The sequence below is a fragment of the Stegodyphus dumicola genome, chromosome X1 (assembly GCF_044657685.1).
Source record: "Stegodyphus dumicola isolate Sdum_Otavi_A_Nest chromosome X1, ASM4465768v1".
In the NCBI taxonomy this organism is placed as follows: domain Eukaryota; kingdom Metazoa; phylum Arthropoda; class Arachnida; order Araneae; family Eresidae; genus Stegodyphus; species Stegodyphus dumicola.
The window spans coordinates 76,017,005-76,034,337 of NC_140780.1; the positions used below are offsets into that span (position 1 = coordinate 76,017,005).

Genomic DNA, 17,333 nt, shown 5'->3' on the forward strand with positions numbered 1-17,333 from the left:
TGTTCACCATAAATTTCCAACAGCTAAACATACGTTTCTACTGGTGTTTTCTTTACAATAATGCAATGAAAAACTCCCCATGAATGCTTTTTTTATCTGCAACGATAGACACTTTTGCTTAAGTAAAAGTAATTATTGTTTACACTTTTAACAAATGTCACACACTATTAAATGTTGCTGCGAGACCTTTAAAATACAAAGGTTTTCAGATTCTGTTGCATGCAAGCAATATTACTTAATGACATCTATAATAGAAAGAATCATAAACAACATTTTAATAAACTACATTTTAAATTAAACAATCAAATAACATAAGGAAATTCATCTTAGCACTACACAAAGGAAATATCCATTTACCTTATTTAGAAAATTTCCTGTCTTCAGTCGAACAAAATTCCCTAACAGCATCCAAAAACTTCCTAAAATTATCTGAACTAGAATCTGTATACTGGCATTGCCACATAAATTCACAAAGAGTAAAAAATATCCTTCATAGTGTCGGTATCCTCCGACATTTGACCATATGCATTTCCTTCCGACAAATAGGACACTTATAATGGCTATTAAGCTAACCTTCATTTATGCACCAATCAGTTAGTGCTCTTTTTCCCTTTCGTTCCAAATCATAAAGAAACTTCAAATTAATCTCACCACACTCAGCCATTGTACCATCTAAACCACAAAACAAGCAATGAACCTCCTAACCAACACACATCATAAGCCCTTACAAATCTTTTCCCATCATTTAAATTCACCGCAGTCACGCAACCAATTATGTCATAATAGGGTTTCCATAACATTCAACTGCTCAGGTTGCCATAAATGAAACAATTTCGTGATAATACAAGGGGCACCCTTAAATCTACTCTAATTGTAGTTTGTTTTTTCTCTGTTACTTCATTCACATCCTCAGATGATAATCGAAGTGTTGTAAAATTTTGTTACATTTTATAAGCATTGTCATAGAATGAGTAACCATAAAGGTTTAGATGATGCATTGAGGTTCAGAATCGTTGCTAGCTTGGAGGCTAGGCAATCCCAAATTCAAGTTGCAAAAGAGCTCACGGCGATACTTAATGTTGTGCGCAGTTTGTGGAAATGATTCATATTTAGAAAATATGGGTAGGGGCATTTAAAAGCCAAGGTACTGATAAAGATCAGTAATTGACATTTTCAGGCAAGTATCTGAAAGCTGCTGCGCAATTTCGATATGAATACAGCAAGGATCAAACAGCTGGTCTTATAAGCTCTATGCTGCCACTTGAACCTTAGTGTAAAGAATTACTGTTTCCCCAGAGGCTTTTTTTACTGGAAGCAGTGCACTTTCTCCTTTACATGGGTTTCTGAAAGCTGTTTAAATCTTGCTCACTTCCATGCATAAGAACACGCTGAAAACACCAGCCTTGTAGCCAACTTTGGGGGGCCAAATTTCTCTTAAGTGGTGAATGTAAATTGAGCCTATATACTCATTCCCAGTGTGCCTTTATTTGGAAAGAACCTGAAACCAGATTCAGGTAAAGGGACCACTATGGCAATGGAATATCAGGGTCTGGGCAGGCATTCATTGGTTGGCGACATCACTCATGCGTTTCATAGTAGGCTTCTGTGTTGCTTAAAGTTTAGAGAGAAGACTGTCGAGTCTTACGTGCAATTTTTTCAGTAGTTCATTTAACTCTTGTTTTTTTTTTTTTTTTTTTTTTTTTTTTATGCACAGCAACACTTATCCACATAGGGCTGCACTGGTGGATGAACATTTTCAAAGTGAAATATTCAGTAGCTGGACCGACCAGCCAAGGCACCTGAACTCTAGATGTAGTGCCTTGGCTGATGCCTACATATTAATCAGAACTCTTAGATCTGAACTTGATTGAACTCATCTGAGACACACTTGGGAAAATAGTTGCAGCTCACTGTCCTATTTTAAACTTATCCTTAAGCTGAGAACTTTTTTGATGCGTGACTGGGTGCAGCTGCCATAAAGATTAAACTCAGTTAGTTGTTTGTGATGGTCTTCTCTGCTTTTGACAAGGCATATCAACTGCTCATTAAACATTCACCTCAGACAGAATACAATTAGCAGATTTCAAAACAACTTTACAATCCTTTATATACAATCGCTTCCGGTTAACTCTTTCGCATCGAGAGACGACCAAATCCGTTTTCAACAAACATCGAAAACGCCCATGTTTACGAATTTGTCTTGGAATAGTTTTCCTTTCCCCCTGCGGTTTCATCCATTGTGTGCAGTTTCACCTTAGGGCCGGACTGCACCTGCGAACGTCAATAGGTTTCTGTATTTCTCCTTTATTTGCTTGAAAAGAATGATTGACATGTCTTTTAACAACTCGCGAAACCAAAGAGCCATACACTAACGTGGAGGGGAAAGAACTAGGTAGAAAATAAACAAGGCGTTGGGACGGTTTGCCGTTGCCTGAATGAACGGGCGTTACGGGCGACTTTGATGCGAAAGAGTTAATAGGACCACATCGGGAAGCGATCGTTTTGGTCGTAATATCCGGCTGGTCCGATTACACGAACACGTCCTGTGTTGTAAGACGGGATGTGCTATATGTAGCAAACAGTAAATGTATATGTAAGTCATGTACTAAAATGTAATTATGACCTTTATTGTGCAGTACACACGTATGGCAAACATACATGTACAAACAAGAACTACAGTTGAACTTTTTTCATTGAGAAAATTAATTTAGAAACAAATTCTAGGAAATGAGCTCCACGATACTCAGCATGCGAAGCACAATAAAAACAAGTTCTTACTAAGTTCTAGTCAACATTTGAAGAACTTATCCAATGTGATCTGACGCGATCTCTTGACGGATTGTACGTGAACGAAATCGCCACAAACATCTAACGCAGCAATGGCCTGCTTTCATTTTCCTCCTACATGAAATACCATCACAAAGTTTCAATGCATTTCCTCGCATCCTGTGTTCTCACTTGCACCAACTTATTAGCAACATCATCATCATAAATTTCTTGGTCTTCGGATGCTGTCGTGTGTTTTGCTGCAAAGATTGCAGCGTCGTAATCTTCATTTTCATCATGGCATTGAAGTTCGTTGTCGATGGATAAAAATTCTTTGCTATTTTGTACCTCTTGAAGTTTGTGTCCATCATCATTTTCACTTTCAATGAGCATGTCCACATCTATCTCCAAAACCAAGTGCTTAAACCACAGTGAGAAAAACAGTTCTGAATTGTCTCATTGCTCACTTTACGCCAGATATCGGCCACAAATGTAACTGCTTGTAAGATGTTGACGTTTGCATTGATTTCACTGGCTTTTGACGATGAGATCAACAAACTTTCTTCAATTGCTTCAAGGATGTAATTAACCATCCTTGCACAATAAATGGTCTTCAAATATTTGATGATGCCCATATCCATTGGCTGGACCAAAGCTATGGTCCTGGGAGGTAGAAATTCAAGTTGGATGTTCTTCAGGCAGTCGTTCAGAGTTTACCCACGCATTTCTGTTTGCACGATATACAACTTGTAAACTGTCCATCTTAAGTCCTTTAAAGCAGTGAGGCTTAGTGCTTTTTCCTATAAGTAACAGCTTCCTCTTGTTCTTGACATGTTTGAGCAGCACAAGACAGTATGCGCGATCCATCACTTTTTTGGAGCCGGAGAGTACAACATGTTTGTAACTTAATGAGCCGTCTGGTGTAGAATGATAATACAGCACAAATTCATCAGCATTGTAGATGTCGTTTGCTGAAAAATTTTCAAGAAGCTCGAGCTTTAGCATTTGCACTATCAGCACTTTCTTTCTCGCCATGTGCTGTTTTGAATTTTATGTCATGTCTAGATTTCCATTGAGACAACCAACTGTAGCTTTAAAGTTATCGTTGCCCAGCTTTTTAGCGAGTTATTTTGCTTTGCATTTTAACATTGGGCAGCTTACTCACATAGATTGTCCAGTAACAGTGGCAAATCATTCATTAAGGGCCTCATCGACGTCTAGATCTTTGCCTTCACGCTTCCGTTTTTTGGAAGTTTTTCCTTGTCCTTCACATTGTGCCTATTCTTCTTGCAGCTCATTCTCTTGTTTTATCAAGCGTGAAACTGTAGTCTTTGTCAAACCGCTAATTTTCACCAACTGATGCTGACTAGTGCTTCATGGTTGTTGCTTGATCTTATCCAGGAAACCAATTTTTTCAGCAGACCAGACACATGCACAGTTCACTGACTAAAGTGGTCTGAAGAAACCTTGGTGTTTTGGGGTCAAGATTTTGAAGTCAAGAGGGAGATAAAATGCTTCCCATTCAAAGCTTTGGCACTAAAATCATCCCAAAAGGGTGGTGAAATGATACTTTTCTCGTGTAAACTTTAATCATGGTTGACAGGTTGAAATTCCTTTCAGGTGGAGCCGGATACTCTATTGTTCATTTCCTTGAAAATCGGACACACCAGTGGGACCAATAACCTCACTTGGCAGCTACTGATGGTTTTGTTTTAAGAAAGGTCAAAGAAAATGGTCACCTCCCACTGGTTTTCCTCTTGTCATGCACTTTAAGGAATTCCTGACCTTTGATAAAGCATTCTCCTGGGGAGCGCAGCTACAAATCCTCCCATATGTCGTGGACCACCTCTACATTGGCTGTACGCGGCCGACTTGTGGCTTATGTTTCTTATTAGCTCTCATGTTTTTTGGTCCAAATAAGCAAATAATATTAGGCTTATGGACATAGGATTTGTTTCGGTTCTTTAGGATTTGGTCCATAAAAGCGGCTGGTCCGATTATCTGGTGGTTCAATTAACCAGAAATATACTGTATAACCAGAAATATACTGTGGCTGGTTCTCATTCCATAGATGCACAATCGCTTTGTAATTTGAATCATTTGCATGTTTTACCTCACATTACATTTCCTGTAAGTTTGGTTCAATAATTCCTTCATGGTGGTGCAATTTTCACAAACGTGTGTGTATTTTATATATGCAAATCGAACAAAAAATGTTTGCTATCTGGCAGACATAGATGTTTATTAGTATAAGTTTTGGGAGGATTTCAGTGACAGTAATTTCCTTTCATTGGAGGTAACAAAAATAGCTTTTTTTTTAATTGATCGCTTTTTAATTAAAAAAAATTAATGACTACAACCTGGCTTATGTTACATTTTACTTTTCAGTAAATCTTACTGACCTGTCACAGTAATAAAAAAAGTTGAAATATAGCAAAAATTTGTAATGTATAATTAACCCTCCGAGCATAATGGGCTTAGCTCTGAAATTTCAAAGTTTCTCAAAATGTCATGAATAAGTAATATTTTCTTGATCTTAATTAAAAAATGACTCTCTCATTTTGTACCTTGATTCCTTTTTCTTCCAATATACCAAAATCAGATAAATTAAAAACTAGCAGAAATTTTCATGTGTAATGAATGCGGAATTTTCTGGCCGTAATGCTGAGAGGGTTAAGCAAAAGAAAAGCAAATGGGTACCAAAATTAATAGGGATAGTTACTGTGAAATATTTTGATATTTTATAATACAAAATGTTGATCAGAATTATTTCAAGTTTTTGATGTACCTATATTTTTGTTAGCTTAGTTGTCATATCTTGTTAAATGTATTGTAAATTATGTTTTGAATATAGATAAGTAACATATTGTGTTTTCTTTTAGCTTTTTCCTCACGCTTGTTCTCTGTTTTGAGGTTTGAAAGTGTGATTCATGAGTTTGATCCATATTTTAACTATCGTACCACTAGATATTTAGCAGAAAATGGATTTTATAGTTTTCACAATTGGTTTGATGATCGTGCATGGTATCCATTAGGAAGAATTATTGGTGGTACAATATATCCAGGTAAATTTGCTATGTGTAATTTTCAAAAATCTGTGATTTAAAATATTTATAGTATTTCTTTTCTTTTCTTCTCTTTCAAAATAATTATAGTATTTCTTTTCAGGCTTAATGATAACTTCTGCAACAATTTATCACGTTCTGCAATTCTTGCATATAACAATTGATATTCGAAATGTATGCGTTTTCTTGGCACCTTTATTCTCCAGTCTGACTACAATCATAACCTATCTTCTTACAAAAGAGCTTAAAGTAAGTATGAACCAAACATCTGATATAATATTTCTTCTTGAAGTGAAGAGTTGTGAAGTTTACAATGCAGTTTATATTCTTTTAATAATGTGCATGATTATAGCTTTATCTGAGACATTTAATTCTTCGTAATTTGGGACTATTGCAACTAATAGTTAAAATAATGCTAAAATAGCTGTTACAAAATAAAAGATAAATTGTAACATTATGAAAATATAACTTGAAAGTAAGTTCCAGTTGGAAGTTAAAGAATATAGCAATTAAAATATTTTATTTTAAATTTCTTTAAAAATTTTTTGTCAGTTAACTCTAGTGCTCTCAGTCCATAAAAATGTTGGAATTTGCCCCTTATAGGATTATTGTATATTAATTATTCATAGTTCTAATATTAAGCATAGTAGTATAAATTTTGTAAAAAAGTAAATTTACACTTGAAAGATTAAAATTATTAGTATGGTTATGACAGAAATCTCAAAAGCATAAACTTATCCAATAAAAATATGATTACTAGATCCTGGGGAGGGAAGCCCAGCTGTATGTAAGAATTGATAAATTAATTAACCCTCCAGCAGCCAGGAGTTTGGCCCTCAAACCCTGAATTTCCCCCAAAAGCAAAGGGTAATGAACTTCCCATTTTTTACCTTGATTCCTTTTTTCCCCAATATGTGTACATTTATAGATGCATTTCTGTGTATTTAAAGGTTTGATGACAAATAATTTTAAGCATATGTATATAAAATATATATACATATATACTGGGCAACTTAATGGGTTAAATGCAAATGTTAGGTATCCTGAAAAGTATCCACTTTTGAAAAACTTTCTATTAAATAGTGTAATTGTTTTTTGTGTGTTTAAAGAAGTTAATTTGCAAAAAGGATTATTTTATGAATTTAGTACACACATAGGTAACAAAATAGGTAGGAACAAGAAGAAAATAAAGTAACAGAATAATATTAAGAAACAGAATGTTAAAACATTTGATAAAATAACTGGAAAGGTTGCAGATAGACCAATAAAAATAAGGGCAAGAATGTGAGCAAACAACTGTGTTCTGATACACTGGTTATCATAAATTAAGGAAAAATCACAAAAATAGCAATAACTCCCTAAAAAATAAGCCAAACCATATAAAATTTGAATATGTTGCCAAGTAAGAGTAGCTGAGTAAAACTGCAATATGCAAATTAGTGGTGCTACACTCGGAATATGTCATCTGTGAGGAGAATAAAAGTCCATGTTTGAGAGCAAGCCCACATAGTTTACTGTGATAGTGACATCAGCAATGTGAGATAGCCAATTCGTAACAATGACCTCCAGGCATCGTTTGCCTGCAGAACTACGATGGAAAGCCATTGGGAGACTAGAGGCAGGACAAAGTCAAACAGAAGTGGCCGGATGGCTAAATGTGTGTCCTTCTGTGGTTCATAGACTTTGGAGGCAATTTCAAACCACAGATTCGGCATCTAGGAGGTTCAGCCAAGGACGGCCAACTGCTACAACGAGCGCCGATGACCGAAATTTGACATTATGTGCACGCAGGAATAGAACCGCTACTCCAACTCTTTTTAGATCCTTCCTTGCTGCAGCCACCAGAAGGTTGGTGTCAATGTCAATTGTGCATAGAAGGCTTCACAAAGGTGGTCTGTATGCGAGACGACCAGCCATTTGCGTGCCGCTCACGTCACGCCATAGGAGGGACCGTTTGCAGTAGGCACGACAACATGTCCACTGGACGCGTAATCAGTGGAGGGTTGTTCTCTTTACAGATGAGTCCAGGTTTAATCTAGAAAACGATAGTAGGCGTTATTTGATATGGAGAAAACCTGGAACCCGTTATCATCTGTCAAACATCTGTTAAAGAGATGCATACGGAAGAGGCAGTGTCTGTGTTTGGGGGGGGGGGCATCTCTTTGAGTGGATGCACAGACCTCCATGTCTTTCCAATGGAAACTGTGAATGCTCCAATTTATAGAGATGACATCCTTAATGCTTATGTGGGCCCATATGCCGGGGCAATAGGGGATGCTTTCCTGTTACAGGACGATAACGCAAGACCACACAGGGCTCGCATCGTAGAGGATTATCTTCAACAGGAAACAATTATGCGCATAGAGGGGCCCGCTCGATCCCCGGACTTGAATCCTATCGAGCACGTTTGGGATGCTTTAGAGAGACGTCTAGCTGCTCTCAATTCGCCCCCTCACACCCTTGCTGTGCTTGCAACTGCTTTGCAAGAGCAATGGCTTTCGCTTCCTATGGAACTGATAGACCGCATAATTGAAAGCATCACACATCGCTGTATGTGCTGTATTGCTTCTATAGGCGACCATATTCCATATTGAAGGTACTTTTCCTATAGCAAACTGACACTTTCGATTTGTTCATTTTATACATGTGCTAATTTCTATACTACCATAATGGTCTGATAATTTATTTTTATGTTATTTGATACCTTACTATATGTTGTATATTGTGGGTAAGTTTCATAAAATTCTACCTGTAACTTTTTCAGTAATCGTAATTTTTTCTTAATTTATGATAACCAGTGTAGTTCAAAGTTGAAAAATAAACATGCTAAAATATTCTCGGTATTTTCTTATTATGTGCACCCTTGTCCTGAAAAGCTGCCTGGCAGCTAAATTTTCATTAAGCTAAGGCACAAAAGCCAACAGCCATTTTAAAATATGGCAGCATACTGCCATATTTTAAAATGGCTGTTGGTAAAATTGCTGCGCATGCAGTTATTTTCCCATGTGCACAGCAATGTGTTTTTTCTTTAAAATGTAGTGAATAATTACACTAATTTGGAATTGGCTTGTAAATATTTATTCAAAAAAATTTGATCCTTTACGAAGTATAACTTCATGAAATTTGCATTTTCTACTGTTAGGCAAAATGCTGTATTTCTAAAGAAATGCAATGCTTTCTTTTTCATCAGCTGGCAAACACTACAGTCTGTTAACGATTCCTTACAAAACAAATGCGTTCATTGCAATGAAAACAAATACTGGCCATCAAAGTTAGGAACCATAGCCTTCAGTGGAAATTAGCACTAGTCTGCTGCACACGTGCATATCTGAGTTGTCACAAATACATTTTTACAGTGCCATGGGCTTGAGATACCATTATTCTGGTGACATAGCAAATTGCTTTGTGAACTCTTCAGGAGTGTGAAGTACCAAATACTCTTATCAGCTAGTAGGTAGCTGAAATAATCGATGTAAGAGTTATACAGAAATTGAAATTTTTTAATAGTTGGGAATATTCTGCCTTTGCTTTGCATTACTTTGAGATAAAAAATTGGTGCATCTGAAAAGAAAAATAAGTGAATTTTTCCCCCTTTAAAAGCACATTATTAATCATTTTTGCATGAAATACTAAAATTGGCCATCTAGGTTGAATATCTAATTTGTATAATTTATGTTTATACTCTGTAATTTTATTTAATCCAGGATGCCAGTTCTGGATTGGTTGCTGCTGCTATGATATCTGTTGTTCCTGGCTATATATCTCGTTCTGTGGCTGGTTCATATGATAATGAAGGAATTGCAATATTTTGTATGTTATTGACATACTACATGTGGATAAAAGCTGTGAAAACTGGTTCAATTTACTGGTCAGCAATGTGTGCTGTGGCATATTTTTATATGGTAAGTATCTGACTCCATATTTCAAATATTTTTATCTCAAATTTGCTGATGTGTCCACTTTTTTTCATTGTTATGATTTTTAATATTTTATGTGTAATAAATTTCATTTAGTGAAATTAGTCTTTGAATTTGTTTTAAAGAGTTAGACATGTTTTTCTTTATTTAAATGAAATACCAAACATTATAGCTAATTTTATGAAAGGATAAGATCTGGGGTTTTAAAACATCAGGACTTTGGCAATTCTGGATTTTAGACCATCAGTTAAAAATCTAATAAGATAATATGCAGAAATAGTGAAATAAATGGGTTTTTTTTTTTTTGTGCGTGCGTGCAAAATAATAAAGCACTTATGCCTTCAGAGGAACCTAAATTTACCCCCTTTAATATTAACATATTCTTTTATTAAAAATGTTTTCAATGCAAGTTGTGTATGTAATTTTTTTTGTGCTAGTACTTTAGTTAAATAGAGATACATATTTTCTTATTATGTTCCATTGTTTTAATATTACCAAATTGAGCATTCCATTTAAGTTGTCTTTTGAAGTCGTTTCATTTTCAACAACCTCTTTGTCACTTTCTTCTGAATTGGTGGTGCTATTTTCTGGATTTAAAACCATACTACAGATTTCACCTTCTTTTAGTTGATTGATAATTAGGAAGGATATTATTATCACAATGGAAAATTGCAGTTGTCATTTTCACTTAGCATTTCTTCACGTGTTCAGTTGAGCAGAAATTCACTTTTTATTCTTGATATCCAGAAACTTCTAAATTCTTGGTTATCCAACACTATTATAGCTGGTCGTAAATTATGCAAAGTTTTTTTAAAAATATCTGCAGATATTTCCGTCCTTGATCTTTAATGCTTCACACTGCAGATTTTGTATTAAAATATTGTGGTGAAAATTTCTTGGATGGTCTTACCACTCATCGTTCAAAACATTTTACATTGATTTTAAGAAGGTTACTTTATATCCGCATTTCAGTATGAAGCAAAATTCCAATATTCATTTGCTGATTAGGCCCACCAGCGGCCGAGCGGTAAAGACACTGAACACTGGTAGTTCGGTCTGAGGTTCTAATCCTGCGAACGGGCTGGCTGCATGGGCGTTTTCGTGGTTTTCCCCATGTGTAATGTGTATACGAGCCAGTTTCCCTTAGAAAGTCCTCCACGAAGGCATCCCTCCCTTTAGGCAGATAGCCTTTGTGTGCTTTGCCATAATTAAATAATCCAATCCAATCATTTGCTGATTAGAGGATGCACTGTTTGGAAGAAAGAATAAAACAGAGATGCTATCTTTTACTAAAAGTTTGACGCATTTGAGCCAACGACAATTTTTGCATCATCTGGTAAACCAACTTATTTCAACTGCTTCTGAACCTTGGGTACAAAATGATTCTCAAACCGGTCGTTAATCCATGCTCATCCATCTCGGTTATTTAAGCAGTAGATGACCCACCCCCAGAAAACCATAACTCTTCTAAATGTCCAAACTGATTCTTTTTTTTACAAAAAAATTACATTTGTTCATTTCTGCAGTGGATTACACATGCAAAAATTATTAATCTTGATTTGGAATCTTTGATGGCAGTTGAGGCATTTACAGCAGGGAACACATTGCCAGGAAAGACCAGTTTTACCAGTATTATAAATTTAGGGATAACTTTTTGTTTTTAGTGAGTTTGAGGAATTCATTTAGAAATTGTTCAGCTGCTTTACTATCATCTAAAACTTTTTCACCTAAAATTTTTAATTGCCTTATACCATGCTGATATTTAAATTTGGTTAACCAACTTATTTAATATGTGCACTCAGTTTTTGAATCCATTTCTTCATGAAATATTTTGATGCAAGTCATCATCATTGGACACATTAGTGATACTCTCTCACTATGATGATGCCTCACCGATTCAGTAGTCACTTTGTTGTGATTGTCATTCTTAGCATAATGAATAATTTTTACTTATTGCAGTAAGGTGTTAAAATCTACAAAAATTCCTTCTTCTGTTTCTTTTTTATGTTGTGTATTGCTAATTTTCCTGTGGCATACTTGTTGCATTTATCCATTTTTTGCAGCACTTCCACTTTTTACTTAATTGACAGTGAAACATGCTTTTGCTTTACAGATCCTGTGGCAGCTGTAGAATTAGAATTTCATTTCAACGTAATCAAAAACTCAGACCTTAATTTTGACTATGTAATATTAGTTATAGAGTGAGCAAAATAAAAGCTTGATAAAATCGGAAAGTTAAGGAAGAGTGCAATTCAGAAGGTAAGCCGAGCTTAAATTAATTGGAATCTGATTCTCTCTCCCTTCTAATCTGCCACACTGCGAAAAAGATACTAGTATATGCAACATTCGACAAAGTTCTATTGGTCAAAGATTTTTTGAGGTTGAATTTATTGTTTATTGGGGTGAGTAAAACAGAAAAATGATTCCCCATAGCCATTCAGGGGCCAGAAATGTGGCTTACTAGCCTGCAGGTATTTGTTAGTGAAACAGTGTGTAGGATGACTGCTGTCACATGTAAGGTGTTTCTCTGACAAAAGAAGTCTCAGTTAGTTACAGGAAAAATCAGTTCGTGGCACACTTGCATTTTCTGTTATATTCTGTGTTTCCTACACTATGAGAAGAAGAAAAAAATTTTAAAAGAAAGAAAGTTATGTCTGAGGTCTATATAATCAGTCACTTCAGTTATTAGATGTCTGAATTTCAGACTTTGTGCTGTGCAAATATATGTGGTTCAAAAAAAAAAGTAAGTGATATAATCTGTGTTTATTTGCATAGCTAATTATATCTTCTTTATTAAACTTTAAAATTCTGTATTATTTAATTATCTAAATTGTTTTGCTTCAGGTCTCTTCATGGGGTGGTTATGTATTTCTAATTAATCTTATACCTCTGCATGTTCTGGCCTTAATGATCACAGGAAGGTTTTCACATCGTGTATATATTGCCTACAGTACGGTAAGTATGTTATTTAGCTTTACTTTGTTTATTCTTCCTGTTACTTTTTTTATTCTTTATGTTGATGTTGTCTTACACTATTTCAGCTGTATTGCCTAGGAACGTTGCTTTCAATGCAGATATCATTTGTTGGATTTCAGCCAGTACAGTCTAGTGAACATATGGCGGTGAGTTTGCTTTGTGTAAATTATGAGCTTCTTTGTATGCGTGTGCAATAAGTTTTTTAAATGATGAGACATATGACTGAAATTATGATTAAATGTTTTTATATGTTTGCTTGCATAGAAATTCATTCATACATTTCATACATTTTTCATGCTGAAGAATACTGTTTCAAAGCAGCATGTATCTTCCTATTTATTATCTGGGTGTGAAAACATTTATTTGATCCAGTTTGAAATCTCTTGAGTTAGGTTTTGAACGAGTGAAACAGTATAACTAACACATCTAGTAATTTTTGCAGAATAACTGCTGATCATTTTTTTTTCCAAGTCAGTGTTATTCTCCAGCTGTATGAAAATTGCTGTATTTTAGTATTCAGTGAGCAATTTTGAATAATTTAAAATTTTTTTTTGAAAAAAAAGTGGTGTAATTTAAATACAGTCAAAAGTCGTTAATTCGGACATCCATAATCCGGACATCAAAGCTAAAAACTTTCTGCGCATGCGCCGCGTTGACACATGCGCATAGGCGTTTACACATGCACGTAAGACCTTTTACGACTGCGCATATGTGTGTGCGCAAGTGCAGAATATGTTTTTGCTTGCGCGTTTTATGTGTAACGGACGGTATAAGCTAAAATTATCTAATTATCTATTTCAGTTAATGTTGATGATTGCGTTGTTCCATAATTTTCGAATTGGATCCGGCTTATTATTTTTTGCAGACTGTAAGAGCAATACTAATAAAAGTAAACTTGAACTTTCGATATGTCAAATGGAATTTCCGATTCTGGAGCTTCCAAAGGATCGTACAAAACGAAAGTATGTTTCGATGCCCATCAAACAAAAAGTGAAATTGCTGCAAAAAATGGATAAAGACATGAAGAATGTGACAGAGAAGTTAGTGAAAACGAAAAATTTTGATTGACAAGTTAGCCAGTATTCTCGGCCCAGCAATTAACAGGACTTGAACAGCGGAACTTTGTAATTGAACAAGAAATTATGTCTGTTTATAGAATTAAAGAGAAAGTATTATCACATAAAACGAAGCAAGTTAAACAACTTACATTGAAAGAAATGTTTAATAAAGTAAACAAATAAATATTAAGCTTTTTTTTTTTTGTAAATTTTAATCCCCTTTAGATCATAATTGTTCTTTATTTCATAAATTACGGTTTCATATTTTTAATTTTAGAATTTCTGCATGCCATCTTACGAGATTTAAACTGATGATCTATAATCTGGAAAAATCGATAATCCCTAATCGCCGAAGTCCCGACGAGTCCGGATTAACGATTTTTGACTGTACTAATAAATGTTGAACATTATCAGAAGTGCTCAAGTACTTTTCTCATGACAAAAGTTTACATACTTTGTGCAAAAATTCGATGTTAAAGAAACAAGGTTTATAATTTGTCATTTAAATAAATGTATTTTACAAGGAAAATTATTCAACAGAAATTATTCAAGAATAAAGCATCAGTGGCAAAAATATTATTTAAGCTAATTATGGTGACATAATTTATAATTAGATCATGTAATGAAAAAAGTACCGACATCTAAAAAAAATTATATAAACTATTCATTTTAAAGCATACCATATTTAGATTTTACAGCTTGCAGTATTTTAGGCATTGAAAATTAGATCTTGAATGATTTCTTTCCAAACATATTGCAAGGCATTTATTAAAAGAATTCTGTGTATTATGCTAAATATCTTTGCTTATGTATCTTTGCTTTGTTTTTTGTATGTTTTATAGGATTTAATCTGGGTGGTAGGGGTAATACTTATGTGTCATTATAACCATTTTAGTAGAAGTTACCAAATTTTCAGAATATGCCATACTCTGGCAACCATTCTGATAACAATCCTTCGGTCAAACAACTTTATTTCAGATATTATCTTTTCAAGAATTTATATTTGAGAAAGATAAATAGCATCGAAAAATATAGAAATTCGTCACCATTTTCATTCCTTTTGCTCAGTTCCAAGTTCCAACAGTTTTTATGGACAGATCATATGTTTTGCCTTAAATTAATTTTAAATTATTGTCTGGGGAATCTGACAGTAGTGGAAGAAATTGCAATAAGAATTTCTACAGAAATGCAGTGTTTTGCTAGAAAGGATGAAGATGAGCTGCATGTAATAGACATCCAAGTTTGTGGAATTTTCTGATCTTTTGTAAGTGGAACAGATCTCTGGGGAGAACAATGCTGAAAATTCAGAGAAGGATTTCACAAAAATTGTATGTTATTTTTAATATATCATGTAATCCTTATTTAATAATTAAAATTTGTATTTTAAATTTCTAAAGTGTTTTATTTTGATATGTTGATAATGTTCAACAACTTTCCATAAATAATCATAGTTCGGGAATATTTTTTAAAACAAGGCCACGAAAATCTCCAACTTGCATCCAATAAGTAACTTTTATCTTTTCATCTGTAAAAAAATCACCAGATTGTGGCAAGGTGGTTGTTAGTGCATAATTACCATAGAATTGAATGGAGTTGCTTTAAAACACAATATAAAAGCTACATTTTCACAATTCAAGTGCTAGTCTTAGGACTGTTGTAGTAAGAAGTTTGTCTCCAGATTATCCTCTGTCGATTCAAGGTACTCTGCAGTAACCAAATAATATTTAGAATGCGTATTTCCTTATTCAATGAACACACTTTTTTGGTACTTGTGTATTATCACATCAACTATGAAAGTTGGCTACCATTGAGCCATGAAAGTTGGCAGAGATCCTGCAAAAGTTGCACCAGTGTTCCTATGAAATTCTGAAGGAACTGCTACCTCTACTTATTAAATAATCAGTATTCAACCATTTTTGTTTCTGCATTTTTTAATAATGTTTTCATCGATATCTGCTATTTTGTTAATAGCAGTTTTATGAGAGCTCTGTTTAGAATGCTATGAATGCAAAATTCCTGCAGGTAATTGTTCCAGTTTGTTACTGTTTCGATGGCCATTTTCAGCTGACCATATCTTGTCCATTAATGCTTACTTTTTGTTTGATCCTTTAGGATCACATAACTTTGAAAATAATCCACTGGTCGCTGTACTGAAGGAGGCAGGTCCCAAACTTCAATTCTTTAAACATGAAATAAATAAATAAATAAATAAATTTACAGTTAATTTATATCCTTTTCCTAAAAACAAAAGGTATCTTATTGAAAATAACTTGTAGTTACATTCAATAAGAGCACAGATGGTATGAACGTATGCTGTTATGTTATGCTATCCATAATTGGAACCAAATCTTGCTGTTTGGCAACAGTTTTATTGTCAAAGAGATAATACGTAAGTACCCACTTTTTCCTAATTTGCATGCTTATTAATGTTTGCACAAGTCCATTTCTTTTCTCTAAATCTTATAAAAGCTGCTTCTAATTACCAAACATGACATAGTCTCTTTCATGCTTGCACAAATCCATTTCTTTTTTCTCTTAAATCTTGTAAAGAATATTGCTTTCTAATGCTTTCATTATCTTTTGAGTAAAAAGCACTGTCATTCATAATTTTAAAGTTTCCGTTCTCTTCCTTTTTTTTTTTTTATTCCAATGCAAACTGCATTCTTTAAATTGATTTAAAAAAATTATCAGAAATTTTTTTAGGGAAGCGAGGATCTGTGATGACTCTGCTATGATATTCAACTGACATTTAAAGAACTTTACCTACAGTTTGTCAGATACACTCAGATGATCACTAAGAATTTGCTGTTGATTTAGGTTGCACAGTTTTCCCAAGTATTATCACATAAAACGAAGCAAGTTAAACAACTTACATTGAAAGAAATGTTTAATAAAGTAAACAAATAAATATTAAGCTTTTTTTTTGTAAATTTTAATCCCCTTTAGATCATAATTGTTCTTTATTTCATAAATTACGGTTTCATATTTTTAATTTTAGAATTTCTGCATGCCATCTTACGAGATTTAAACTGATGATCTATAATCTGGAAAAATCGATAATCCCTAATCGCCGAAGTCCCGACGAGTCCAGATTAACGATTTTTGATTGTACTAATAAATGTTGAACATTATCAGAAGTGCTCAAGTACTTTTCTCATGACAAAAGTTTACATACTTTGTGCAAAAATTCGATGTTAAAGAAACAAGGTTTATAATTTGTCATTTAAATAAATGTATTTTACAAGGAAAATTATTCAACAGAAATTATTCAAGAATAAAGCATCAGTGGCAAAAATATTATTTAAGCTAATTATGGTGACATAATTTATAATTAGATCATGTAATGAAAAAAGTACCGATATCTAAAAAAAATTATATAAACTATTCATTTTAAAGCATACCATATTTAGATTTTACAGCTTGCAGTATTTTAGGCATTGAAAATTAGATCTTGAATGATTTCTTTCCAAACATATTGCAAGGCATTTATTAAAAGAATTCTGTAATTTTGGGTACCCAGGTGTAGGTTTTAAAAGTTGATTTCTCAAATT

General features: G+C 34.0%; 1 protein-coding gene across 1 annotated transcript in view; it reads left to right on the plus strand.

The window, feature by feature from the left end:
* The window catches only part of Stt3A (catalytic subunit 3A of the oligosaccharyltransferase complex), a 98,928-nt gene that overhangs the window by 20,288 nt on the left and 61,307 nt on the right, over nucleotides 1–17,333 (plus strand). Inside the window, exons 3-7 of the mRNA XM_035370581.2 lie at nucleotides 5,649–5,831; nucleotides 5,935–6,080; nucleotides 9,536–9,733; nucleotides 12,593–12,703; nucleotides 12,790–12,870. Of these exons, the coding sequence (XP_035226472.1) occupies nucleotides 5,649–5,831; nucleotides 5,935–6,080; nucleotides 9,536–9,733; nucleotides 12,593–12,703; nucleotides 12,790–12,870 (719 nt within the window). The remainder of the gene's footprint in view (nucleotides 1–5,648; nucleotides 5,832–5,934; nucleotides 6,081–9,535; nucleotides 9,734–12,592; nucleotides 12,704–12,789; nucleotides 12,871–17,333) is intronic.